This window comes from Macrobrachium rosenbergii, chromosome 26 (genome assembly GCF_040412425.1).
Source record: "Macrobrachium rosenbergii isolate ZJJX-2024 chromosome 26, ASM4041242v1, whole genome shotgun sequence".
NCBI classification, from domain to species: domain Eukaryota; kingdom Metazoa; phylum Arthropoda; class Malacostraca; order Decapoda; family Palaemonidae; genus Macrobrachium; species Macrobrachium rosenbergii.
The window spans coordinates 47872297-47899796 of record NC_089766.1 but is presented as its reverse complement, the minus strand read 5'-3'; the positions used below and the strand labels follow the sequence as shown (position 1 = coordinate 47899796).

The window sequence follows — 27500 nt, the reverse complement described above, 5'->3', positions numbered from 1 at the left end:
ATTATTATTATTATTATTATTATTATTATTATTATTATTATTATTATTATTATTATTATTATTATTCAAAAGATGAACCCTATTCATATAGAACAAGCCCACCAAAGGGGCCACTGACTTGAAATTCAAGCTTTCAAAGAATATCAAGGCGTTCATTAGGAGGAAGCAAGAATAAGTAAAGGGAAATACAGAAAGAAGAGATCCCACCCATTAAAAAAGAAAAAATAAACCAATGAACAGATAAATAGATGAAAAATGTATCAGGGTAGCAATGCATTGCAACTTCGCTTGAACTTCTGAAGAAGAAGAAGTTCCAACCGCACGACATCCTCAGTAGGAAGGCTGTACCACAGTCCAAAGGTGTGAGGAGGAATCAAGGACTGTTATCGATCACAAAAACTAATATGCAACGAAGTCCCGAAAACATACAAACAAATGTATGTTCTCAAAATAGTCATTTCTTTTTCCTTAGCATTTTTGCATCTAACTTCAACGCAAGAGCCCCGCGTTCCGGCCATTCCCTGGTGACACCCCCCCCCCCAACAGGAAAGCTTCGTATAACTGTACTAGGAATTGGAATGTAGAACAGGAATAAGAGATTTAGGCCAAAAGGCTAAGCACCGGGACCTATGAGGTCAGTCAGCGCTGAAAAGGAAATTGAGAGTGGAAGGTTTGAAAGGTGTAACAGGTGTAACAGGGTGCGCTGTAATGCTTACAGCGCACCGCGTGAGGTGCACTGACGGCACTAAACACCCCCCCCCCCCCGAGGGGGTGGGGGGTACTGTACTGTATGTTCCCAAAACAAATCGATGTTACCGGAGTTTCTGTCACTATTGATGTCGCTCGGTGTTATGACGGCGGAGTCTTCTTAATACTTTAAGATCTTTGCACGTCATTGGATACGTTATAATCAACGATTATATTATATATATATATATATATATATATATATATATATAAAATTATATATCTTTAATTTATATATTTATAAATTATATATATATATAATTTATATATATATATATATAAATATATATTCTATATTTACATATACATATACACATATATATTTAATATTATCAGATGATTCCGAAATAACTACGGAAATAATTAGCTCCTAATGACTGTTATAATCAACGTTGTATATATATATATATATATATATATATATATATATATATATATATATATATATATATATATATATATATTATTAGAAGATTTCGAAATGATTACCTAAATAATTCATCTCCAGTGGCTGTTTATCAGGAATAATATAATATAATTCACTCCCTAATTATACAAGGCACGTTCCTAAACATGAATTATCACAGTTTCTAAAATATTTAGAGACGACTGAACACGAGGCATTTATGAATCTAAGAAGTTCTTAATACTTTCTTATAATATCCAGTTACCGCATTGCGTGGGTATTGAGAACTCGAGATTCAACCGGTACGATCAGTCCTTGGTACCATTCACTACCAGAACGTTCATTTTACTGTACCTCCGTTCATATTCTCTTTCCCCCATCTGACTTTCCTCGATCCACTCCTAACAACTGATTCATATTGCAACTGCTTTGAGGTTTTCCTCCTGTTACGCCCTTCAGACCTTTTTACTGTCAGTTTCCGTTTCAGCGCTGAATGACCTCATAGGTGCTTGGTCTTTGGCCTAAATTCTACATTCAATTCGATTCAGCTACTAGAATGTGGAATTCTCTCCCACCTCCTGTATTTCCTGAAGGATATGACTTGTCCCTTTTTTAAAAAGAGAAGGAGGTCATTAGCCAAAACTCCTGTAGGGCTGAATACTGCCCTGAAATGAAAAACTGCAGTGTCAGCAAAATTTTCGAAATTGAGACATGTCACCTATTGGGCTCGTCAAACACTAATACACAAGTTACTGCAGTTTCAGAATGATTCTTCAGTGCTTTATGTAGGGGGTTCCATTTGCAGTATCTGCAAAATCAGTAGTAAGGCAAGGAAGAACTGCAGTATCTGCCATTTTTCACAGTTTTGTATTTTTGCAGATACCCCAGTCTTCCATTTTAGGGCAGAATAGCTTTCCAAATTCGTCTGCTCTTCTGCTGTGATGGAGGAGTAACTGAACCTGAAGTAGATCCAGGCATGTGTGAGGTTTCAGCTGCATATTCTCAATATGCAGCTGTAGAGGCTTAGATAAGATCTAATCTGGAAACTGGCGTCACGACAACAGTGGTCATCCACCCCCAAGTCCATGAAAGGCGCCAGTACAACCTCCATGATAGTGATTTACAACCCTGGTGGGCGTAATCCTCGATAATAATTATGTCCGCGCTATTCTCTCTGGTAATAACAGAGTACCAAGGTACTTGTTATAACCTTGAGTGTATTAACTCATTTCTTCCTTTCTTCGTCCTCATCTAGGTAACTAGATCAATAAATCAGTATTCCTTTTTTTTTAATCTTCAGTGTCTCAATTTTTGTGGGAAGGGGACCTTTACTAAGCTCATTTATTCTCTCGATAAATCAACCAATTTCTGTATGAGTCATGATTCATTATCGCTTTGTCGCCCGTAAGGGGGGGTAGAGCCGTCAGTGCACCTCACGGGGTGCACTGTAGGCATTAATTAAGGTTCACTGCAGTGTCCCTTCCTTAGACCCCTTGCTACAACCCCCTCAATTCCTTTTACTGTACCTCCATTCATATTCTCTTTCTTCCATCTTGCTATTCACCCTCTCATAACAATTGATTCATAGTGCGACTGCTTTGAGGTTTTCCTCCTGTTACACCTTTCAAACCTTCTACTCTCAATTTCCTTTCCAGCGCTGAATGATCTCATAGGCCCCAGCGCTTGGTCTTTGGCCTAAAATCTATATTCCATTCCGTCATAGCTTTATCATTCCTCGATTCTACCTTATTTCACTGTTTTGTGCTATTCTTCCCTTTATCAAATTATCCAAGTCTCACATTATTCTGATTTTCAGTTTACAGTTATTAATGACACTTCATATATTTACTGCTTTAGCATTTTTTCGTTTATTTTTCTGCATTCACAATAATCCTCTATTCCTTGGCTTCACTCTCACTGCAAAGCCATTTCTCATTCAATATATTGCTCAGTCTTCTTACGTCAAAGCCACTTCTCAGTCAGTCTGTTGTCCAATCCTCCTTCCACTCTCGTTGCCAAGACATTTCTTATTTACCTGTTGTTCCGCCCACCATTTATCTAGCCAACCTCCTTCTCTCCTTCAATAATCATCGACTACAGCTGAATTTTCACTCCGGGTTAAGAGCCGACCTTCATTTTCTATGCAATAATTTCTTTAGCCTTCCAAAACTCCCACCACCCCCAGCCACCCCCTTGCGGTACTCCTCTCTGAACCAGAACTCGCTTATCTGTTCTCCATGACAACGCTTTCAGTTTACGTCGAGGAATTAGCGAGACGCTCAATGCAGGAGGGCGAAGGTTTCGGGAATTTTACGCGCGCACGAGAGAGAGAGAGAGAGAGAGAGAGAGAGAGAGAGAGAGAGAGAGAGCTGCCATTGTCTTGGAAAAACACAATAGCTCGCTGCTTGTCACGCCAAGCTCTCTGTTCTTCCTGTGACCCACTGCTCCTCGTAACAGATTCCCTGGGTTGCGTGCTAGTTTGCTTTTACCCTTCTACCGCTCGTGACTGACTCCTAAGGCGTGTTGCTAGTTCATAAGAATTATTATTATTATTATTTTCGAAGAGGTTTGTACGGCCATACCCATACTCAACTACCAGAAGATGGTCACTGGAGTATTATTTATTTAGCTTCATTTGGTCACCCGTCCCTTTACTGACCAGACTACATGAGGACATATTAATGTCGGGCACACATTGCTGGTTACCTCTCCAAGTCATGGTTGGACCCAACGGTATCAAGAGCAATTTTATTTTGGGTGGCGTACATGAGTAGCAAAAGTAAATTCTATCAATTGTACGTAATTATAAACAAGTAAAAAAAGGCGCCGAAGTTTCTTCGGCGCAATCGAGTTTCCTGTACAGCCGCTACAGCATATAATCAAGGCCACAGAAAATAGATCTGTCTTTCGGTTTTCTGTACAGCGTATAATGCTGTATGAAACTCTCAACCACGGCCCACGAAAATCTCAGCCGCGGCCCATGAAACTTTCAGCCACGGCCCGGTTGTCGCCTGTGTTGTTGGCACCTATAGTGCTGCCAAACGCACGATCCATGGCTAACTTTAACCTTAAATGAAATAAAAACTACTGAGGCTAGAGGGCTGCAATTTGGTATGTTTGATGATTGGAGGGTGGATGATTAACATACCAATTTGCAGCCCTCTAGCCTCAGTAGTTTTCAAGATCTGAGGGCGGACAGAAAAAGTGCGGACGGACTGACAAATTGCCATCTCCATAATAGTTCTCTTTTACAGAATGATAAAATTTACTTACTAACCTAAATTGAATATACGTTTGAAAATGAAAACAAAATAAAGGAAAATTAAGTAAAAAAAAAATACTCATTTCACATGAAAAAATATACAAAGCCTTTAATAAACACAAATAGTTAAATATACGCACAGAGAAGAAAAAAAACAGAATAATTAGACATTTTTTTATCTATATATAAAGGGCAAATATGATATCCTACAATATCCACATACTTATTTGTTCCATTAACAAAATAGTCTACGGCCAGTGAACTGCACGTTTAAATATATTAATAATAATAATAATAATAATAATAATAATAATAATAATAACAACAATAATAATAATAATAATAATAATAACAATAATAATAATAATAATATCCTTTATTTCAGCTCGGATACATAATTTACTTAATGATGACCTTGACAACTGCGGGACAATATTACATATATATATATATATATATATATATATATATATATATATATATATATATATATATATATATATATATATATAAGACACTACTGAGCAGTTAAAGGCAACAGCTGTTATCTAGAAGCTTCTTAAGCGTAACCTACGCGACTCTGTATCGTATGGGATCAATATACCGTTCTCATGAGTCCTACTGAAAATATGAATGTCGCGTAAGGTAATTCTATGGCCGACTGCCTTAATACCACATTATTATTATTATTATCATTATTATTATTATTCAGAAAGAAGATATCTCACTTATCAAAAAGAAAAAAGAAACAGTAAATGAATAAACAGATAAAAATGTATTCAAATGCAAGAAGAACAGGATTAGGGTAGTAATGGATTCCATGTTTAATTCGGTGTTATCTAGTATATCCCGGAATGGGCTGCTTCGAGCCACTTGGCTGGGCGTCAATGACCAAAGGTAGTTGATTGAAACACTCCATTACAGGTTTCAGTCCTGGCGATATTGTGTATGTGTGTGTATATATATATGTGTGTGTGTATAACGTACGTTTGTATGTACGTGCGTTTACACGTGTGCGCTTGGGTACAAACTCACATTTCACTCATTTACGGGTGATATAAAACGCTAGCCTTTGTTCCCACTTGAATAAATTCCACGCCATGTCGTATCATTTACTCAGCGAAAACTCAAGTCTATTCCTGGACAGACTGAAATTCTCCTAGAAAACTATAAAAAGGCTGAATGTAGCTGCAAAAACAATAAAGGCTCACAGCTATAAAGGCTTGCAGACTCTAGATAATATCCCACTGAGGTTAAGTTGTCATAAGCAACGAATTATATATATATATATATATATATATATATATATATATATATATATATATATATATATATATATATATATATTATATTATATTTAAATACATATTGTCCCCTAATAACATGTGACGATAAATTCACCAGAGACCACTTTAAAAATAAAAGAATAAGTACCAAGCACTTTCGTGTTATTTCAACACTTTTCAAGGTACGATGAGAAAGTGTTGAAATATGTTGACATAACGCGAAAGCAAGTGCTTGGTATACCACTTTTTTTATTTTTTTTTTCCTGTGACCTCAGCTGAATATAATGCCTATTACCACTTTTGGCCTCGATGAGATCGTCCTGAGAAACTGCTAATCTCCAAATTTGCAAATTGTTGGGACTGGCAAATTCATCCCCAAACAATTTGCAAATTGGGAAGGTAGGACTTTCTCAGGACACTCTCATAAAGGCCAGAAATATGCATTATATTCAGCTGAGGCGATAGGAATAATAAAAAAAAAGTACCAAGAGCCTGTTTTCGTGTTAGCCCAACCTATACCAACACTTTCTCATTGTACCTTGAAAAGTGCTGAAATAACATGAAAGTGCTTGGCACTTATTCTTTTATTTTTCCTGTGGCCTCAGGTGAATTTTTGTCACATGTTATTAAGGGACAATAAGCATTTATATATATATATATATATATATATATATATATATATATATATATATATATACACACACATACACATGAATGTCTGTACACACACACACACAATAACAGCACCACTCTCTCCTTCAAAGTTTGAAGGAAATCATTAATCACACATCGAAAATCCACACGAAGACAAAAAAAAAGAAAAGACATTAACCCAGGGTTACCCTTCCATGTCAAGGTCCACGGAGTATATATATATATATATATATATATATGTCTCGGGCAGACAGCGAAACCGGGCATTTCGCGAACTGCCTGAGATTTCAGGCAGATAGCGAAATGCACTTAAGGACGTTTGATCCCACCCCCAAAAGGGGCTAGTACTAAACACGGCGAAACAGTGACTTACCTACACTGTTTCGCTGTGTTTAGTACTAGCCCCTGGGGGTTCAAATGTACTTTGCCGTGTTTAGTACTAGCCCCCGGGGGTCAAATGTATTTCGGCACATTTAGTACTAGCCCCTGGGGGGTCAAATGTATTTCGGCACATTTAGTACTAGCCCCTGGGGGTCAAATGTATTTTGCCGTGTTTAGTACTAGCCCCTGGGGGGTCAAATGTATTTCAGCCCATTCAGTACTAGCCCCTGGGGGTCAAATGTATTTCGCCGTGTTCAGTACTAGCCACCTGGGAATCAAATGTCCCTAAGTGCATTTTGCTATCTGCCTGTAACATATATATATATATATATATATATATATATATATATATATATATATATATATATATATATATATATATACAATTTCTTGCCCGAAATTCTTTCACTCTTTTAAGAGCGAGGGCCGATGGGAGGGGCAACCCAATGACCCAACTTTCTAGCTCAGGCCTCAAAAAGAGCTCAGGACCTGCCTCTCACGAAAAGGAAGGCTATATAAGTCAGGAGACACAAAGGGAAGAGGAAAATTCCAAAGCTGAAACGTGCAGTCCGAAGATGACCTGCTTTTGTACCCTTCGAAGTAGGCAACGGGTTACCAGGAATTTTTCGTCAATAATTCCAAACCATATAAATTTACTTTTAGTTTTCTGTAAAAGAACACTATTGAGAATGCTATTTGTCTGTCTATCCCTTCACACTCTTTCTGTCCGCCCTCAGATCTTCAAAACTGCTGAGGCTAGAGGGCTGCAAACTGGTATGTTGACCATCCACCCTCCAATCATCAAACATACCAAATTGCAGCCCTCTAGCCTCAGTAGTTTTGATTTTATTTAAGGTTAAAGTTAGCCATAATCGTGCGTCTGGCACTGCCATAGGTACCAACAACACAGGCAACCACCGGACCGTGGCTGAGTTTCATGTGCTGCGGCTGAGATTTTGATGGGCCGTGGCTGAAAGTTTCGTACAGCATTATACGCTGTACAGAAAACTCGATTGCGCCGAAGAAACTCCAGCGCATTTTTTACTTATTGCATTTTCTAATTAATTCAGTTTTCAGATGAATCAACCTCGGTCTCTCTCTCTTCCTCTGTGCTTGTTTCTCCGTCCCTGGCCACTGGTTCTGTTCTATCCACCAATGAGCTGAAGGAAGTGGATCTTGTAAGTTAGTTCTCAGATGGCCATGTGAAACCCGGCAAGCAACCATTTCTCACATTTAGTGTAGAAAAAGGGAATCCATGCATGGCTCTAATCAAATTCTTTATATCTGTACTGCTAAGTTCCATGCTATGGAACTCTCACCTCACTTCTGTGTTCCCTGGTTCTCACAGAATATTTCTATAACCTCCTCTATTCTAAGAGGCAATTCCACTGCTTCTGTAGGGGTTAGACCCTACTTCTAGCCATTACTAATTATACAATCTTTGCCTTCAGAAATGACAGCCACTCCCAAAAGACTTGAACAGAATAGAATATAGAATTTAGGCCAAAGACCAAGCTAAGCTGGGACCTATGAGGTCATTCAGCACTGAAAAGGAAATTTGGGAGTGACAGGCCTGAAAGGTGTAACAGGAGGAAAACCTCAAAGCAGTTGCACTATGAATCTATCGTTAGGAGATGGTTGAGGAAAGTAAGATGGAAGGAAGATAATATGAAAGGAGGTACAGTAAAAGGAACAAAGGAGGTGAGGGCCATAAGACTGAGGTTGCAGAAATACTCAGATCCTCGAATTCTTTCACAAAGGAAGAGCGCAAGGGGCCATCAACTGTAATTGACTGTAATTACCGTAACTCCCCTTCAAGACTAATGCTCGGTACTAATTGATCTGGTGCAAAACACGCCAAGGTTATGCTACGAATTCCTGCAGGTTCTCAATTAAGCCGAGTGACTTGAAATGGTGGTTTCTTCGCTGCAGTCGAGTTTTCTGTGCAGCGTATAATGCTGTATGAAACTCTCAGTCATGGCCCATGGAACTCTCAGCCACGGCCCATGAAACTCTTACCCACAGCCTATGAAACTTTCTACCACAGGTCGGTGGTGGCCTGTATTGTTGGCACCTAGAGCGCTGCCGGACGCACGATTATGACTAACTTTAACCTTAAATAAAATAGAAACTACTGAGGCTAGGGGGCTGCAATTTGGTATGTTTGATGACTGCAGGGTGGATGATCAACATACCAATTTGCAGCCCTCTAGCCTCAGTAGTTTTTAAGATCTGAGGGCGGACAGAAAAAAGTGCGGACGGACAGACAAATTAGCCATCTCCATAATAGTTTTCTTTTACAGGAAACTAAAAAATTAACTCGTAGGGATTTTAATCTCCGTTATTGTAATCGTCCATTAATCAAACGAGCAAAAAATAATAGTCCCGAGGTCAGTCCAAGTGACCTTATGAGAACATCAGAAGCATAAAGGTATTTTCCTAACCCCGCCCCGCCCACCCTTTCTTATGAACCATTAGAAAGGTCCATTATTACCTTTAAAGGTTAATTTTTTTTTTATCAAATTCCTGTAACAAGAAATAATCTCCCTCTAATTGAAAATATTTAAAAGAAAATAAATATTTCACAACTGAGCAGATCCATTTTTTTTTATCTAAATGCTATAACGAGAAACAAGAATTATTCCCCGTAGGGAGGTAGATCCGTCAGTGCACCTCATGCGGTGCACTGTAGGCATTACTTAAAGCTCTTTTCTGCAACCCTTTTTCATTTCTTTTACTGTACCTCCTTTCATATTCTCTTTATTCCACCTTACTTTCCTCAACCCTCTCCTAGCAATTAATTCACATTGCAACTGCAAAAGGTGTTCCTCCTGTTACACCTTTCAGACCTCATACTGTCCATTTCCGCTTCAGCGCTGAATGACCTTGTAGGTCCAAGCGCTTGGCTCTTTGGCATAAATTCTGTATTCGCTTCAAATCAACAAAAGTTACTGAATCAAAAGTATCTTTCCTCCCCAATTTGCCTCTTGAAAGAAAAAGGAATTCTTTTAATATCTTTTGGTAACAGAATTCCAGATCTATTTGAGTACAGTTATTAATGTCTTAGCAATGGAAGGCTTAATGTGGGCGATCTCTCGAAGTTACTTTACAGATTACTTTAAAATAACACAGACATCGTGAATGTGTAGAGTGTATGGGATTTAGGCCAAAGGCCAGGCGCTGGGACCTTTGAGGTCATTCAGCGCTGGAACGGAAATTGACGGTAAGAAGGTTAGAAAGGCGTAACAGGAGGAAATGAAGAAAGGAGAATAAGAACGGAGGTACAGTAAAAGGAACGAAAGGGGTTGCAGCTAGGGGCCTATAGGTCGCTGCAAGGAACCTTAAGTAATGCCTACAGTGCACGCATGAGGAGCACTGACGGCATTACACCCCTACGGATTCATGTGTATAGAGTACCTTATGAATCTAAAGAACAATAAAAATGCGAAATTTATAAAACAAGTGAAAAATGCGCCGAAGTTTCTTCGGCGCAATCGAGTTTTCTGTACAGCGTATAATCAAGGCCGCCCATAACAGATCTATCTTCCGGTGGTATCGGTATAATGCTGTATGAGCCGCGGCCCATGAAACTTTAACCACGGCCCGGTGGTGGCCTATCCTATATAGTTGCCAGAAGCACGATCATGGCTAACTTTAACATTAAATCAAATAAAAACTACTGAGGCTAGAGGGCTGCAATTTGGTATGTCTGATGATTGCAGGGTGGATGATCAACATACCAATTTGCAGCCCTCTAGCCAAAGCAGCGTTTTTAAGATTTGAGGGTGAACACAATAAAGTGCTGACGGACAGACAAAGCCGGCGCAATAGTTTTCTTCTACAGAATACTAAAAATAAGAAAGAAAAATTAAAACAAGTTACCAAAATGCTATGTGATTTTCAAGGCCACTAATTATGTTATAAATGACAAAAACAGCACAGGTTCCAGAACACTGTCCCGTGGAACCTCGACCTCGCTGCAAGTCAAATACAAGACGGGAAAATGGAACCTTGGCAACTAAAGTGAGGCTTTAAATCTATTGGTTGCGTGTGATGTCAGTGTCAGGTATGTTGTTATGGAAAGCTTTTAGGAGGACGCAGTTCATCCATTACCGAATGCTTTCTTGCGGGGGGGGAAGGGATCACGGACGTGGAAAGCAAGCATTCTTGCAATTGTTACCATCGCGACTGAACAAATAGCAGCTGCCTGCGCGCCCCCTTCTCTCTCTCTCTCTCTCTCTCTCTCTCTCTCTCTCTCTCTCTCTCTCTCTCTCTCTCTCTCTGGCAATTGTTACCATCAAGACTGAACAAATAACTCTCTCTTTCTCTCTCTCACAATTGTTACCATCGCGACTGAACAAATAGCGCTCTCTCTCTCTCTCTCTCTCTCTCTCTCTCTCTTTCTCCCTCTCTCTCTCTCTTGGCTTGGTACTGTAGTTACAAAACAGAGAGAGAGAGAGAGAGAGAGAGAGAGAGAGAGAGAGAGAGAGAGAGAGAGAGAGAGAGAGCATATCATATTATGCTCTGACGATAAAAAAAATTTCCACAGAAATATGTTAGTGTGGTTAAAACCTTATCTTCACGTCGACTCTCTCTCTCTCTCTCTCTCTCTCTCTCTCTCTCTCTCTCTCTCTCTCTCTCTCTCTCTCTCTCTCTCTCTATTTACAGCTCAGGCACAAGTGACCTTCCTCAAAGGACAAAATAGCGACCTCTCACGAACAGCAGACCACAAAACCACAAAACCTAAGATGTACAAGACACTCCATGACCTCTGATTGGGGGGCAAAAAAAAAATGACACCAATTTTGAAGGTGAACATTAGATGGCCACTTGTCATGAAGAAGAAGAAGAAGAAGAAGAAGAAGAAGAGGAAGAAGAAGAAGAAGGTGAACCGCTAACAGAATAGAAAATAAAGAATTTAGGCCAAAGGTCAAGCGCTGGGACCTATGAGGTCATTCAGTGCTGAAGGGGAAATTGAGAGTAGGAGGTCTGAAAGGTTTAACAGGAGGAAAACCTCAAAGCAGTTGCATTAGGAAACAGTTGTTAGAGAGGGTGGAGAGTCAGATGGAATAAAGAGAATATGAACGGAGGTACAGTGAAAGGAATGAAAGGGGTTGCAGTAGGGGGCCTAAGGAAGGGACGCTGCAAAGACCCTTAAATTAATGCCTACAGTGCACCACGTGAGGTGAACTAATGGTACAACCCCCCCCCCCTCGGAAAACGAATCCAGATAAAAAAACTCACAGGAAAAAAGTCACAGGAAAAAAGTCACAGTGGTAAAAAAGTCACATTAATCTTTCCTAGATAGTGACCCCCAAGGGTTTTAATTTAAACCCGGCATGTATCCACCTCTACGGCGTGTTTAGTACAAGCCAGTATTGATGACCGTAAAAACATAAACAAAAGACTGTCAGTATCTTAAAGATAATGACCCCCAAGAAATGTTGTGAATATTTCCTTTGTGACTTTGTTACCGGACACCATAAATTAATGTGACTTTTTTCCTAGTCAAAATTGTGACTATTTTTCCTGTGACTTTTTTTCCCTAGCCAAAATTGCGACTTTTTTCCCGTGACTTTTTTTACCTGTGACTCTTTTCCTAGCCAAAATTGACTTTTTTCCTGTGACTTTTTTCCCGTTACTTTTTTACCTGTGACTTTTCCTAGCCAAAATTGTGACTTTTTTCCCGCGGCTTTTTTTCCTGTGACTTTTTTCCCGCGACTTTTTTCCTGTGACTTTTTTCCTGTGACTTTATTATCGGCCATCGGGAAAACTTTCCCATTATTGCCCAAATCGTTTTCTCTTACCAAGAAGAAAAGATATCTTAAAAACAAAAAATGCAATCGAGTTTTCCGTACAGCCGCTACAGCGTATAATCAAGGCCACCGAAAACAGATCTATCTTTCGGTGGTCTCGGTATAATGCTGTATGACCCGCGACCCATGAAACTTTAACCAAATCCCAGTTGTGGCCTGTATATCGTTGCCAGAAGCACGATCATGCCTTACTTTAACCTTAAATCAAATAAAAACTACAGAGGCTAGAGGGCTGCAATTTGGTATGCTTGATGACTGGAGGGTGGATGATCAGCATACCTATTTGCAGCCCTCTAGCCTCAGCAGTTTTTAAGGTCTGAGGGCGGACAGAAAAAAGCAGTTACTAAGACTTCTCTTCAGAAGTATGTATAATATTATGGGAGATTAAAGCTTTTTCGAAAAATAGCGTTTGACCTTCCTTGCAAAGAGCAAGATAACCATTACTGCACACCGTTGACAAACATAACTTCTCATGGGAATGGAATATGCTGGCCTCTCCCCCTCTCTCTCTCTCTCTCTCTCTCTCTCTCTCTCTCTCTCTCTCTCTCTCTCTCTCTCTCTCTGGAAATATGCTGGCCTTGCCTGTCTCTCTCTCTCCCTCTCTATGGAATAATGCTAGCCTTGCCTGACACGCACACACTCTCTCTCTCTCTCTCTCTCTCTTTCTCTCTCTCTCTCTCTCTCTCTCTCTCTCTCTCTCTCTCTCTTTTCTCTCTCTCTCTCTCTGGAATTATGCTGGCCTTGCCTGACTCTCTCTCTCTCTCTCTCTCTCTCTCTCTCTCTCTCTCTCTCTCTCTCTCTCTGGAATTATGCTGGCCTTGCCTGACTCTCTCTCTCTCTCTCTCTCTCTCTCTCTCTCTCTCTCTCTCTGGAATCATACTGGCCTTGCCTGACACTCGTCTCTCTCTCTCTCTCTCTCTCTCTCTCTCTCTCTCTCTCTCTCTCTCTCTCTCTCTCTCTGGAATCATACTGGCCTTGCCTGACACTCACCTATCTCTCTCTCTCTCTCTCTCTCTCTCTCTCTCTCTCTCTCTCTCTCTCTCTCTCTCTCTCTCTCTCTCTCGTATGAGCAAGCAGTCCTGCGATCCAGCTAGACACGCAGAATGCAAGCGACCTCCCTCCACTCCAGAAGGTCAGAGCAAATGGCAATTGAAGGCGGGACCTTCTTCACCTCACTTTGATTATCGCTCCATCAAAAAAAAAAAAATAAAAAAATAAAAAAAAACACGACCCTGGTGGAAATTAATCAGTATACGCACTATTGACATCGACCTAAAAAAAAAAAAAAAATTTTACCACTCCAATGTATGGCAGAAAATGTACAACAAAATTTTAAAATGTGTCGAAGTTTCTTAAGCGCAGTCGGGTTTTCTGTACAGCCGCTATATCGTATGACCAAGGCCACCGAAAATAGATCTATCTTTCGGTGGTCTAGGTATAATCCTGTATGAGCCGCGGCCCATGAAACTTTAACTAAGGCCCGGTGGTGGCCTAACTCATATCGTTGCAAGAAGCACGATCATGGCTACCTTTAACCTTAAATAAAATCAAAACTAGTGAGGCTAGAGGGCTGCAATTTGGTATGTTTGATGACTGGAGGGTGGATGATCAACATACCAATTTGCAGCCCTCTAGCCTCAGTAGTTTTCAAGATCTGAGGGCGGACAGAACAAGTGCGGACTGAATAAAGTACGGACGGACAGACAAAGCCGGCACAATAGTGTCCTTTTACAGAAAACTGAAAAGGGTTTCTACACTTAAGTTCATGGCAGAAAAGATATAAAAAAAAAAGTGTGAATTGACATACCTGTCACCTGTCGTGCAATGGAAGCATGTGGTTTTGCTTGCTTGCGTGATGTCACAAGAGAGTTTAACATTATATCTGTCCGTGGCAAATTTGTGTCAGACGACTGATCGCTATTTAGTGGCAATGTGTATATTTGGGTAAGTGTTACTATTTGAAATTCTTTCGCTGCTTACGTTTTCGTTTTGCTTTGGAACACACAGTGTGTGTATGGCTGTTCAAGTGATGTTAACTTGTGGTCACTTAAACCGTATGGACATTTCTTGAAAGGTTGCTAAGATACTGCGATGATATATATGTAGACTTTATTCAGTCCGCGCTTTTTCTGTCCGCCCTCAGATCTTAAAAACTACTGAGGCTAGAGGGCTGTAAATTGGTATGTTGATCATCCACCCTCCAGTCATCAAACATACCAAATTGCAGCCCTCTAGCCTCAGTAGTTTTTATTTTATTAAAGGTTAAAGGTAGCCATAATCGTGCATCTGGCAACGATATTTATATACTTATATCTATATATATATATATATATATATATATATATATATATATATATATATATATATATATATATATATATATATATTTATACATATTTATAAATATTTATATACATTTATATATATAACTATAAATATATACATAAATGTATATATATATATATATATATATATATATATATATATATATATATATATATATATATATATATGTTGTATATACACACACACACACACACATTACGCCGTTTCTCATAACAGGTCAGGTCAAGTCAGCCGAAACATAATTGATTGTTATCTTGATTACCACTGCCAAGGAACTGCCAGTACCTTTGGAAATTAATATTAATATTAATGTTAACAGTAATATTAACATTTCACCTACGCTCACCTTCTTACCACATCGTCGTAACTCGACCACATACGCCTCATGAGATTTTTTATGAGGCCATGTAGATCACAAATAACTTTTCCTTCTACTTTCAAACTTCCTCTATAACTGTTTCTCTACCGACACTTCCGAGGATTTTGTGCAATTGAAACTTTAGAAGTTGAAGCGAAGATGGAAAGAATTACTACCCTAACACCGTACTGCCCTAAAATCGAAAACTGCAGTGTCAGCAAAATTTTCGAAATTGAGACACGCCACCTATTGGGCTCGTGAAACACTAATACACAAGTGACTGCAGTTTCAGAATGATTCTTCTTCGATGCTTTATTTAAGGGGATCCCATTTGCAGTCTCTGCAAAGTCAGTAGTAAGGCCAGGGAAAACTGCAGTATCTACCATTTTTCTCAGATTTGTATTTTTGCAGATACTGCCAGTCTGCCATCTTAGGCCGGTTTTCTCCTTGCATTTTAATACATTTTTATCTATTTATCAATTTGTTTTTTTTCTTTTTTAATGATTGGGATCGCTTCTTCCTAATGAACACCTTAATGTTCTTTGGAAGCTTCTTGAATTTCAAGTCAGTGGCCCCTTGGGTGCGGTTGTTCCATATGAATCGGGTTCGTCCTCTGAATAATAATAATAATAATAATAATAATAATAATAATAATAATAATAATAATAATAATAACTAGTATCCTTCTTCAGTCACCAAACATCCACACACCATTCCACAAGCACTAAGTAATTCATAGTTTCCTGCATTACTTTTTTCCTTCAGTGAAAAGAACAGCTGTTTTCCAAGCCTATTCCTTTGGGAACTTGCTCTCCATGCATAACTTTAATATCCAGGTCACCCACTCTGTTACATAGTCACCACCATACCACGATATCTCATCATCCAGAACACAACAATGAACAATTCAAAAGTAACGGTGATAGTTTTAAGATGGAATGATTAAAAGTTTGAATAAGAGGCTCAAATCACTTCTAAGTTTACATGGGTTTATGTAAAGTCGCTCCCGCCATCAGTATTATTATTATTATTATTATTATTATTATTATTATTATTCAGAAGATGAAGCCTATTCATATGGAACAAGCCCACCAAAGGGACCATTGTCTTGAAACTCAAGCTTCAAAAGATTATTATTATTATTATTATTATTATTATTATTATTATTATTATTATTATTATTATTATTATTATTATTCCGCAGGTGAATCCAATTCATATGGAACAAGCCCACCAAAGGGGCCACTGACCTGTAATTCCAGAAGCTTCCAAAGAATATTAAGGTGTTCATTAGGAAGAAGTGAGAGGAAGTAAAGGGAAATACAGAAAGTAGAGATACCACTTATTAAAAAACAAAAATTATAATAAACAACAGTAACGGTAACAATAATCGAAGTAGCAGGTACAATGATAACCTTAACACCCACTCAATACCTTCCCATTTACAGAGCACATCCAACCGTTCATGCGGTATCACCGAGCGGAGTCCCCCTCCTGCTCCGCAAACCCCTTCCAAAGGCGTCCACCTCCAGCATCCCACTAGGAGGGCCTACGGTTCCAGGCCACACCGGTGGTGGTGGTGCCCAGGGAGGTAATGGAGGAAGAGGAGCGGCCCCTGGGGGCGTGGGACTCGGAGGGGGGCCTGGCTATAACGTTGGGGGACGAGGGTCCCAAGGGGAGATAGCCAACAGAGGCGGGAATTTTTCAGTGCTGCCTCCGATCAGAGAAAACGGGAGATATAAGGAAGGCACCGGGAGCTTCAATCTTTCGGAGTTGGATGATATTACTCTCAAGTTAGTATCTGCACGTCATTCTTAACTATTTCTGAGAGAGAGAGAGAGAGAGAGAGAGAGAGAGAGAGAGAGAGAGAGAGAGAGAGAGAGAGAGAGAGAGAGAGAGAGAGAGAGAGATCAAGCCTTTCTACAAGGTCTACAGACCTTGCCTTGCTACTTCTGTGCAGAAGTGAGTTCTGACTGACAGAGGCTGATTATCCCTATTTCTGTGAATGCACTGATGAAGTTCTTCCAGAGAGAGAGAGAGAGAGAGAGAGAGAGAGAGAGAGAGAGAGAGAGAGAGATCAAGCCTTTCTACAAGGTCTACAGACCTTGCCTTGCTACTTCTGTGCAGAAGTGAGTTCTGACTGACAAAGGCTGATTATCCCTATTTCTGTGAATGTATTGATGAAGTTCTTCCAGAGAGAGAGAGAGAGAGAGAGAGAGAGAGAGAGAGAGAGAGAGAGAGAGAGAGAGAGAGAGAGAGAGAGAGAGAGAGAAAGATTAAAAATACATGCCCTCTCTCTCATTCTGTTCCAGAAACGAAGCTCTGAGAGCCATGAAGGAAGTCCCAGAGAGAACTCTCCAGAGCCTGCTGTCGAACCTAAGAGCCCAGGACAGAGATCGAGACGGCGTCCTTTCCTCAGACCAAGTGAAGGGAACACTGAGGAAGTTCCAGGTATGGGAAGACTTATTAATATGAACACTCACATAAGTAAATAAACCATGGACCCACTTATTTACAGGTTGCAAAACAAGGACAGCTAAATATTTAGTACTGTTGTAAACACATAAAGGTCACTTGTGGAAAAATTTCTTTTTATTTATTGCATGTCTGAGGTATTTTGAGTAATCTCCATTGCAGTTTGCGTCAAGATATTATTTAAAGCAACATCTCTTAGTGGGTCCTGACATACTTATACATATGGGTGGGCAATCATGATTTCTTTTACACGCATTTACTTCCCTTATTTTACGCCTTCTAATCCCCCCAAAAGAAGGGGGGGGGTTCCAGAAAATGTCTTATTCTTTAGCAAATACTTTGGGATGAGGTTGCTACCCTCTATATTATTAGCAACCAAGGCTGTGACCCACTACAAGCAACTAACTTCCAGGTACTGATCCCACTGCTGCTTAGGCCAATAGAGGCACACTGGAATCTTAAGAATCTTGTCTAACCTTGCCTGAACCATTCCTCCTCTCCTGGGAATCGAACCCAGGCCCTCCCACTGGTGAAGCAAGCATCATAACCACTGGATCACTAGGTCCCTTAAGCTTGTAACTAAATAAGAATATGGTACACATCACGGGGTGCACTGTAGGCATTACTAAAGGGTGCTTGCAAGGTTCTTTCGGCCCCGAGATGCTCCAACTTTCTAGCCTTTTACTTTACTTCCATTCCCCAAGCTTCCTTACTTCAATCTTGCCGTCCAACCTCTCTAACTATTATTCTTAATCTTTCTCAGTTCCACCTTGAGATCCCTGTAATTCATCTCCTTTATTTTCTGGATGTTTTTATCTTGCTGTCCAACCGCTCAAACTCTCTCTTTTCAGTCTTAAAAATTCAATAACAAAATGCCCAAAATAATAAAAAAATATATATAAAATTTAACATAACTTGATTTTGCCCTTCGGAGATCCTCAATTGCTTTGAAAGCCTAAATCTCGTAAAATAATAATAAAAAATCAATAACAAAATGCTTAAAATAGAAAAATAAATAAAATTTAATGCAACATAACTAGGTTCTCCGTAGATCCTGTATTTCTTTAGGATGCAAACAACACTGATTTAAAAATTATTATTATTATTATTATTATTATTATTATTATTATTATTATTATTATTATTATTATTATTATTATTATTATTTCAGTAAATGAACCCTATTCATATGGAACAAGCCCACCAAAGGGGCCACTGACTTGAAATTCAAGCTTCCAAAGAATATTATTATTATTATTATTATTATTATTATTATTATTATTATTATTATTATTATTATTATTATTATTATTACTACTCAGTAGATGAACCCTATTCACATGGAACAAGCCCACCAAAGTGGCCATTGACTTGAAATTCAAGCTTCAAAGAATATTATTATTATTATTATTATTATTATTATTATTATTATTATTATTATTATTATTATTATTATTACTCAGTAGATGAACCCTATTCACATGGAACAAGCCCACCAAAGTGGCCATTGACTTGAAATTCAAGCTTCCAAAGAATATTATTATTATTATTATTATTATTATTATTATTATTATTATTATTATTATTATTATTATTACTCAGTAGATGAACCCTATTCACATGGAACAAGCCCACCAAAGGGGCCACTGACTTGAAATTCAAGCTTCCAAAGAATATTATTATTATTATTATTATTATTATTATTATTATTATTATTATTATTATTATTATTATTACTCAGTAGATGAACCCTATTCACATGGAACAAGCCCACCAAAGGGGCCATTGACTTGAAATTCAAGCTTCCAAAGAATTCGGTATATTATTATTATTATTATTATTATTATTATTATTATTATTATTATTATTATTATTATTATTCAGAAGATGAAAGGTATTCATATGGAACAAGCCCATCCCTAGGGGGCCACTGACTTGAAATTCTTTAAGCTTCCAAAGAATAAGAGGAGGTCAAGGGAAGACCCTAAACCCGCCCCCAACCCCAAAAGTGCAAGATTCACTCTAATGCCCACATCCTCCTTTGCAGTTCAACCTGAGCGACGGTGCCCAGAAGAACCTGTGCCGGAAATTTGGGCAGTCGGGCGACCACGTGGCCATGGTCCGGTACGAAGAGATGTTCGGTTACCTCGCCAAGTCGCGGATGGAGGCCATAAGGGCGCCGCCCCCCCTGCCAGCTACCGGACAGTACGTAAACGTTCCGGAACGTTTTTCAGTTAGGAAATGTAGAGACTTTGCACGAAGCTGAACGCGACTTGTTGCATGGGTTTTCAGAGTAATATGAACCAGTTCCGAAACGTTTTTCAGTTATTAAATATAAAAATGTTTGCCTGAAGCTGAACGCGACTTGATGCATGTTTTCAGAGTAATATGGACCAGTTCCGGAACGTTTTTCAGTTGGGAAATGTGAAAACTTTGCATGAAGCTGAACGCGCCTTGATGCATGGGTTTTCGGAGTAATATGGACCAGTTTCGGAACGTTTTCCGGTTACGAAATACACGAAAACCCGTGCAACAAGTCGCGTTCAGCTTCAGATTATTATCAACCAGACAAATTATTCAGCATATTTATGTACACTTTCATATTTAAGGTTCAAGAAAGCATTTGGGGTGGGATGTGGGCAATTTAAAGTGTTCTGGTATTACGAAATCTTTAACTAAGACGATTCTTAAAACTTTTCAGTTTGTTCTCGACCATTTTTGGCCCAAGCACCCTTTCACCATATGTCAGAATGTCATTCGCCCCCCGCCCCCTCCCCCCCCCCACAACAACCCCACCTTTCCAAAACTGTCTGCCTCAAAAGGTACATTCCAAATAATATACATATAATACTAAAAATCCTTGGTCACAATTCCCCCCTGCCCTGAAACTTAAATTCTCACCCCCGGTTGAAAACCACTGGGATAGAGGCTTTAACGACAATTTTTTTCAAGAGTTACCCGTCATATTGTTTTCATGTCCCCTGGAAAACTCTAAGGGTTAATTATCAAAATTAGATCCAATTAACGAATTCATCTATGAGGTCTTCTCATGAACTGCTCAAATCCCACGTCATCCATACACAAGCAAGGGTTTTCGGGGGTCGTTATCTAGGACCAATATTTCTTGATATTCACATTCTTTTGTTTATGCTTTTACGGTCATCCCCCACCGGCTTGTACTAAACACGCCGCAAAGGTGGGTACATACCGGGTTGATAATAAAACCCTTGGGGGTCACTCTCTAGGAAAGATCCCCACAAATTCATGCAAATGACAGGCCTCTTAAGACTTTGCAGTTACTAGGGAAAACTGAAAACATATAAAAGGCTATCAGACTTCGGGCTTAGGTCTTATTTTCCCATGTTAAACTGATTCATTTGCGTACATTGAAGTTAACCTGAAGAGTAGAAATATACGTATATTTAAAGTTAATTTGAAGACAGGATAAACTTGAGAGGCTGAAAGTCTAAATAAGGTCCATTCTTTGTAAATGAGTATTCATCACTGCGACAATCATTCTGATCAATATTAAAAAGGCTTTATGACAGGATAAGACCCAAAACCCAACAGAATTCATAGGCAAGACATTAGTTAGGCTGCCCACTAATTTCCAACCATCTCACTGATGAAGTTTTGGCTTCTCACACGACTATGTACAAATGAGAAATAAATTCTTCTTCTCTCTTTTATTTACAGGAGTGGGTCGAGCGTAAACCAGCAACAACAGTATCCCAGGAAGGTCAACTTAAGGAACAAGTAGGTTACCAAAAAAAAAAAAAAAAAAAAAATGCGCCGAAGTTTCTTCAGCGCAATCGAGTTTTCTGTACAGCGTATAATTAAGGCCACCGAAAATAGAACTATCTTTTGTTGGTCTCGGTATAATGCTGTATGAGCCGCGGCCCATGAAACTTAACCACGGCCTGGTGGTGGCCTATCCTATATCGTTGCCAGAGGCACGATCATGGCTAACTTTAACCTTAAGTAAAATAAAAACCACTGAGGCTAGAGGGCTGCAATTTGATATGCTTGATGACTGGAGGGTGGATGATCAACATACCAATTTGCAGCCCTCTAGCCTCGGGAGTTTTTAAGATCTGAGGGCGGACAGAATAAAGTGCGGACGGACAGACAAAGCCGGCACAATAGTTTTCTTTTACAGAGAACTAAAAACGGGTCAGAATCGTCATGTAATGTGATAACAGGTCAGTACGGCTCTGTAATTTAAATAAACCAAGAATTTCAAATGACTAAAAATAGCTAGAGTAGAATAATGCAGCATTAACTACGTGCGAATAAAAAATTACAACAGAAGGAAAAATTAAATAAGTGGATAAGAGCAAAACAGTAAAAAAAAAATTAAATTAAATGTAATAACAAGAATAACAACCATATTCTGACACTCTCTTATCTTTTTTGCTTTTTTTCATAAAAAAGAAGAACACAGTTAAGAGAATAGCAAAAGAAACTGGATATAAAAGAGAAAAACAACTTCTAGCAAAAACAAAAGTAAACCTATAGACCAGAACAAAACATGGAATTCAGGTCAAAGGCCAACAAGCGCTGGGACCTATGAGGTCATTCAGCGCTGAAATGACAAAAAAAAAAAGGTCTGAAAGGTGTAACAGGAGGAAAACCTCGCAGTCGCACTATTAAGCAGCTGTTAGGAGAGGGTTGGAAAGTCAGACAGAAGAAAGGGAATATGAACGGAGGTAGAATAAAAGGAATGGATGGTGTTGCAACTAGGGGCCGAAGGAACACTGCAGAGAAACCTAAGTAATGCCTACAGTGAACCGCGTGAATTGCACTGACGGAACTAACCCCCCCTACGGAGAAAAGTATAACTATATAACGATCATATTAACATCAAAAGGGGGTCCCAGACCTGGTGGCACTGTGCCGGAAATAACTGGACCCACCAAAAAAAAAAACGCTAATCGATGCCAAGCACAAAAGAGACTTCACGCTCGTCATTGAATTATGGAGTAGTGGCCACTTGCTCCCAAACGCCAAAGGCCGTCCACTGTTTGCTTTCTTAAACGCTCGGCTGAAATTCCGCTTGCGGAACGATTTTGACCTAATGGATTTCCCAGGCTGGTGCCGCGTCAGTTGGGTTCAATTTCTCTGACGTTTCTCGATTTTTTTCACTTTCGTGTGAATTGGTTTGTTTTATTGTTTTTTTTTCACTTGTGGTTTAACTGTTCTGTGAAGCGTGCTTTGCAAGCTGATTTTTAGTCTTCTGAAAAGAAAACTATTGTACCAGGTTTTTCTGTCCGCCCTCGGATCTTAAAAACTACTGAGGCTAGAGGGCTGTAAATTGGTATGTTGATCATCCACCCTCCGATCATCAAACATACCAAATTGCAGCCCCCTAGCCTCGGTAGCTTTTATTTGATTTAAGGTTAGAGTTAGCCATAATCGTGCTTCTGGCAACGATATAGGATATGCCACCACTGGGTCTTGGTTAAAGCTTCATAGGCCGCGGCTCATACAACATTATACCTTGACCACCGAAAGATAGATCTATTTTCGGTGGCCTTGATTATACGATGTAGGGGGTTTTCTTTAAGGGGTAAAGACTGGTTCCTTCTTCTTCTTCTTCTTCTTCTTCTTCTTCTTCTTCTTCTTCTTCTTCTTCTTCTTCTTCTTCTTCTTCTTCTTCTTTTTCTTCTTCTTCTTCTATGCCTTCCTTAAAACTAGTGTAGATACCGGCAATGAGTTACAATTCCATCGGCACAAGCTGGAAAAATTAACTTCTTAAACCAAACACCTCACTCAACAACTCTACACTAGAATAGGACAATAAATCTGAACCATTTCCAGTAGAGAATTGTGGTACTGAAAGAATTTAGAGGACTATTACAAGTAAAGGAAGTTAGAACATAATATTTCCACATTATAACTTTTTTTCTCTTCTGATTTATCGAATTCTGAAGATTCATTCCCAAATTCAGTCCTTATCCAGTTCTGAAGCTGGATTTCCATATTCAGTGGTTGCGGAGGTCTGAATCTTCCTTCCTGAGATCATTCGCCACAGAGTTCTGAAGCTTTGTCCCAACACTTATGTACTGCACTGTTACAAAGTCACAATACTGCAGTTATCAAGTCACAATACTTCACTGTTACCAAGTCACAATGCTGCACTGTTATCAAGTCACAATACTGCACTGTTACCAAGTCACAATACTGCAGTTATCAAGTCACAATACTGCACTGTTAAATTCGCAATACTGCATTTATCAAGTCACAATACTGCACTGTTACCAAGTCACAATACTACAGTTATCAAGTCACAATACTGCACTGTTATCCAGACACAATACTGCAGTTACCAAGTCACAATACTGCACTGTCACTCAGTCACGCCTCTACAATTATTCTCTGAAAACAGGGACGTTTCAACAAAACACTTGCTCATAATTAGCACATTTCTGCACCATCACTTCCCCAGAATTTAATTTATTCATTGGGGAGTTCCTGATCCTCATCCTACAAGCAATGTAAAGGTACCAAAAAATGGCAATTTTTGTCAAAAATTTTTATAACATTTCTTCTTTATTCAGGCATCCAGGAAAGTGGTGGGATTTTGATGCCTGTTCCGTTCACTTCAGGTACTATTTCTGCTTACATTTAATCCCAACCACTGGAGGGGCATTGATTTTGGGTGTGGTCATGTAGAGAGAATTCATAGAATTCATTCTGAATTCCGGTTTCGATAAACTATGACTTATTCATTAAAGAGTTTCGAATCGTCATTTCCCTAAACAGTGACCAATTCACTGCTGAGTTCTGAATGATCAGCTCTAAACACAGACTCATTCAGTGCAGAATCTTGAGTAGGCTTCAGTTTTCCCTGCAGATTCATGGATCCTCATTTCCAGGAGCATTCATTCCTCATTTGCAGTGCTGAATGCTAAATTCCACTCATTCACTACAGAGACCAAAATCCTCAGTTCTAAGCACAGACTCATACATTGCAAAATCTTGAGTATTCTTCAATTTTCTTTGCAGATTTCTGGATCCTTATTCCCACTAGCATTCACTCCTCATTTGCAATGCTGTATCCTCATTTCCACTCATTCATTAATGACACCAAAATCCCCACTCTCATAGACATCTCTGCCCTGAAATGGAAAACGGCAGTATCTGCAAAATGTTCGAAATTGAGATATATGCCACCTACTGGACTCGTGAAACACTAATACACAAGTGACTGCAGTTTCAGAATGATTCTTCAATGCTTTACTTAGGGGGTCCCATTTGCAGTATCTGCAAAATCAGTAGTAAGGCAAGGGGAAAACTGCAGTATCTACCATTTTTCTCAGTTCTGTATTTCTGCAGATACTGCAGTCTTCCAATTTAGGGCAGATCTATTCAGTCAATCATGGCCCACAAACAGTCGTGAATTCACTGCAAAGCAAAGGTTTCAATCCTCCTTTCCAAGAGCCTTTATCGTCCACCGCAGAGTTCTCTTCAGCGATCGAGATGAGGCCAAGCTGATCATTGACCTGGAACGCCAATTAGCTGACAAGCCAGTCAACATGGCCGACCTCCGGGGCATCATGATCAACTTTGACCGCGACAGGAACGATTACATCACTGGTCCGCAGGTAAGGGAGGGAACGGAAAGGTCATCTGAAAGATTACACCATAAAAAAAAATACTTGGCAACTCCATTCACTTCTGCCTCTTTGTAAGTCAAATACAAGATGAGATAGTGGAATCTTGGCAACTTAAATAACGTCCCTGAAGTCACTTTTTGTTCATTATAAAGTGGTGTAATGAGACCAGACTCAAATTTATAGTTTCTAAGGAGCCTGGCATACAGAATGTGTTCTGAGAGTGGGCTAAAGAAGCTCGACAGCTATTATTATTATTATTATTATTATTATTATTATTATTATTATTATTATTATTATTACTCAGCAGATGAAACATTCATATGGAACAAGCCCACCAAAGGGGCCATTGACTTGAAAATTCAAGAAGCTTCCAAAGAATATTAAGGTGTTCATTAGAAAGAAGTAAGAGGAGGTAAAGGGAAATACAGAAAGAAGAGATCCCACTTATTAAAACAGAAAAAAATAAATTAATAAATAGATAAATAGATAAGAATGTATTAAAATGCAAGAAGAGTAGTATAAGGGTAGTAATGCATTGCAACATCGCTTGAACTTCTGAAGTTCCAACTGGGGAAAGGCCACAGAAATAAGGTAAAACCTGAACGGCAGAAATCGAAGCATCAGCTGTCAAAGGGTCACTGCACTGAGTCTGTCTTTATGGTACTGACGGTAAATATCCTCAGCTGATAACAAAGAGGCTTCTATCTTGCTTCTCATTGGCTGGTGGATGATGAGCAGCACAGGCTTCCGCCAATCACGATGAGCTTCAGTGATATCGGTTGTGGATATTTGACCATCAGCTCCAGGAAAACAGAAGTGCCTACTTGTATGGTGACATGTCACTATCCTCCCTTAAAATTCAAGAGCTAATATTTCCCTTACACCATAAACAACAGCCAAGTTTTAACAAGTGAACAGATTAGTATATAAAAAAAGGTAGTTATTTTGATCCAAGGATAAATTGCAGTTCAAGATTAGACGCTTTAAACTGCACATATGTATAAGAAATCATTGACCAATTACTTTTGAGAAATATATAGCTGCCTATCTCACTATACAGTAAATACATATATTCCTCTCATATACAGGTATGAATATTTCTTCATTGTACATTTGGAAATATATATCCCACATACATCTGAGAAATATATATCTCCACATACTATTTTAAGAAATATTCCTTTGATATAGTTGTTAAGAATATCGTTCTCTTAAATAGATTTGGAAATATTTATCTCATATCCATTTGAGAAATATATATATAAAGAAATATATTTCCCTTACATGCTGATAAGAGATGAATCAAGATCTCTCTCTCTCTCTCTCTCTCTCTCTCTCTCTCTCTCTCTCTCTCTCACACACACACACACAAAATGTGTTTTTTTTCTCTCTCTCTCTCACACACACACACAAAATGTGTGTTCTCTCTCTCTCTCTCTCTCTCTCTCTCTCTCTCACACACACACACACAAAAACACACACTCTCTCTCTCTCACATACATACACACACACTCACACGCACAAAATCTCCCTCTCTCTCTCTCTCTCTCTCGTGCCCCTGTGAATGCCCTTTCTCTCGTGCCTCCCCCCCAGGTAGAGACGGCGTTCAAGAAGTGCGGCATCAGCCTGACGCCGGACGTCATGTCCCGCCTACTGCTGGCCACGGATCGGACGGGCGCCGGCATGTACAAGATTGACACCCTCATCGACTACCTCATTCGCATCAAGCCAGAGGCCCACAGCGTCATGCTAGGTGAGAGAGAGAGAGAGAGAGAGAGAGAGTTTGTGCGTGAGTGAGAGAGCGAGATAGTTTAAGTGTGCGTGCGTGAGAGAGAGAGAGAGAGAGAGAGAGAGAGAGAGTGTGTGTGAGAGAGAGAGAAAGAGTTTGTGTGTGTGTGTGAGAGAGAGAGAGAGAGATATTTTGTGAGAGAGAGAGAGAGAGAGAGAGAGAGAGAGAGAGAGAGAGAGAGATATTTTGTGTGTGAAAGAAAGAGAGAGAGAGAGAGAGAGAGAGAGAGAGAGAGAGAGAGAGAGAGAGAGAGAGAGAGAGAGAGAGAGAGACTGTCGAAATCAATCACAGCAAAAGCATTATTGCTCAACTTCTTCCCAGCAGATTCAACGAAAGCAAAAATACCAATATCTTGCAGTAA

General features: G+C 39.3%; 1 protein-coding gene across 2 annotated transcripts in view; it reads left to right on the top strand.

Moving 5' to 3' along the window:
- The window catches only part of LOC136853163 (uncharacterized), an 84145-nt gene that overhangs the window by 50097 nt on the left and 6548 nt on the right, over window positions 1-27500 (top strand). For both annotated transcript variants that reach the window (XM_067128494.1, XM_067128495.1), the window contains 6 exons: window positions 16705-17049; window positions 17569-17707; window positions 19779-19936; window positions 21428-21487; window positions 25194-25338; window positions 26944-27103. In XM_067128494.1, coding sequence (XP_066984595.1) covers window positions 16705-17049; window positions 17569-17707; window positions 19779-19936; window positions 21428-21487; window positions 25194-25338; window positions 26944-27103 — 1007 coding nt within the window. The remainder of the gene's footprint in view (window positions 1-16704; window positions 17050-17568; window positions 17708-19778; window positions 19937-21427; window positions 21488-25193; window positions 25339-26943; window positions 27104-27500) is intronic.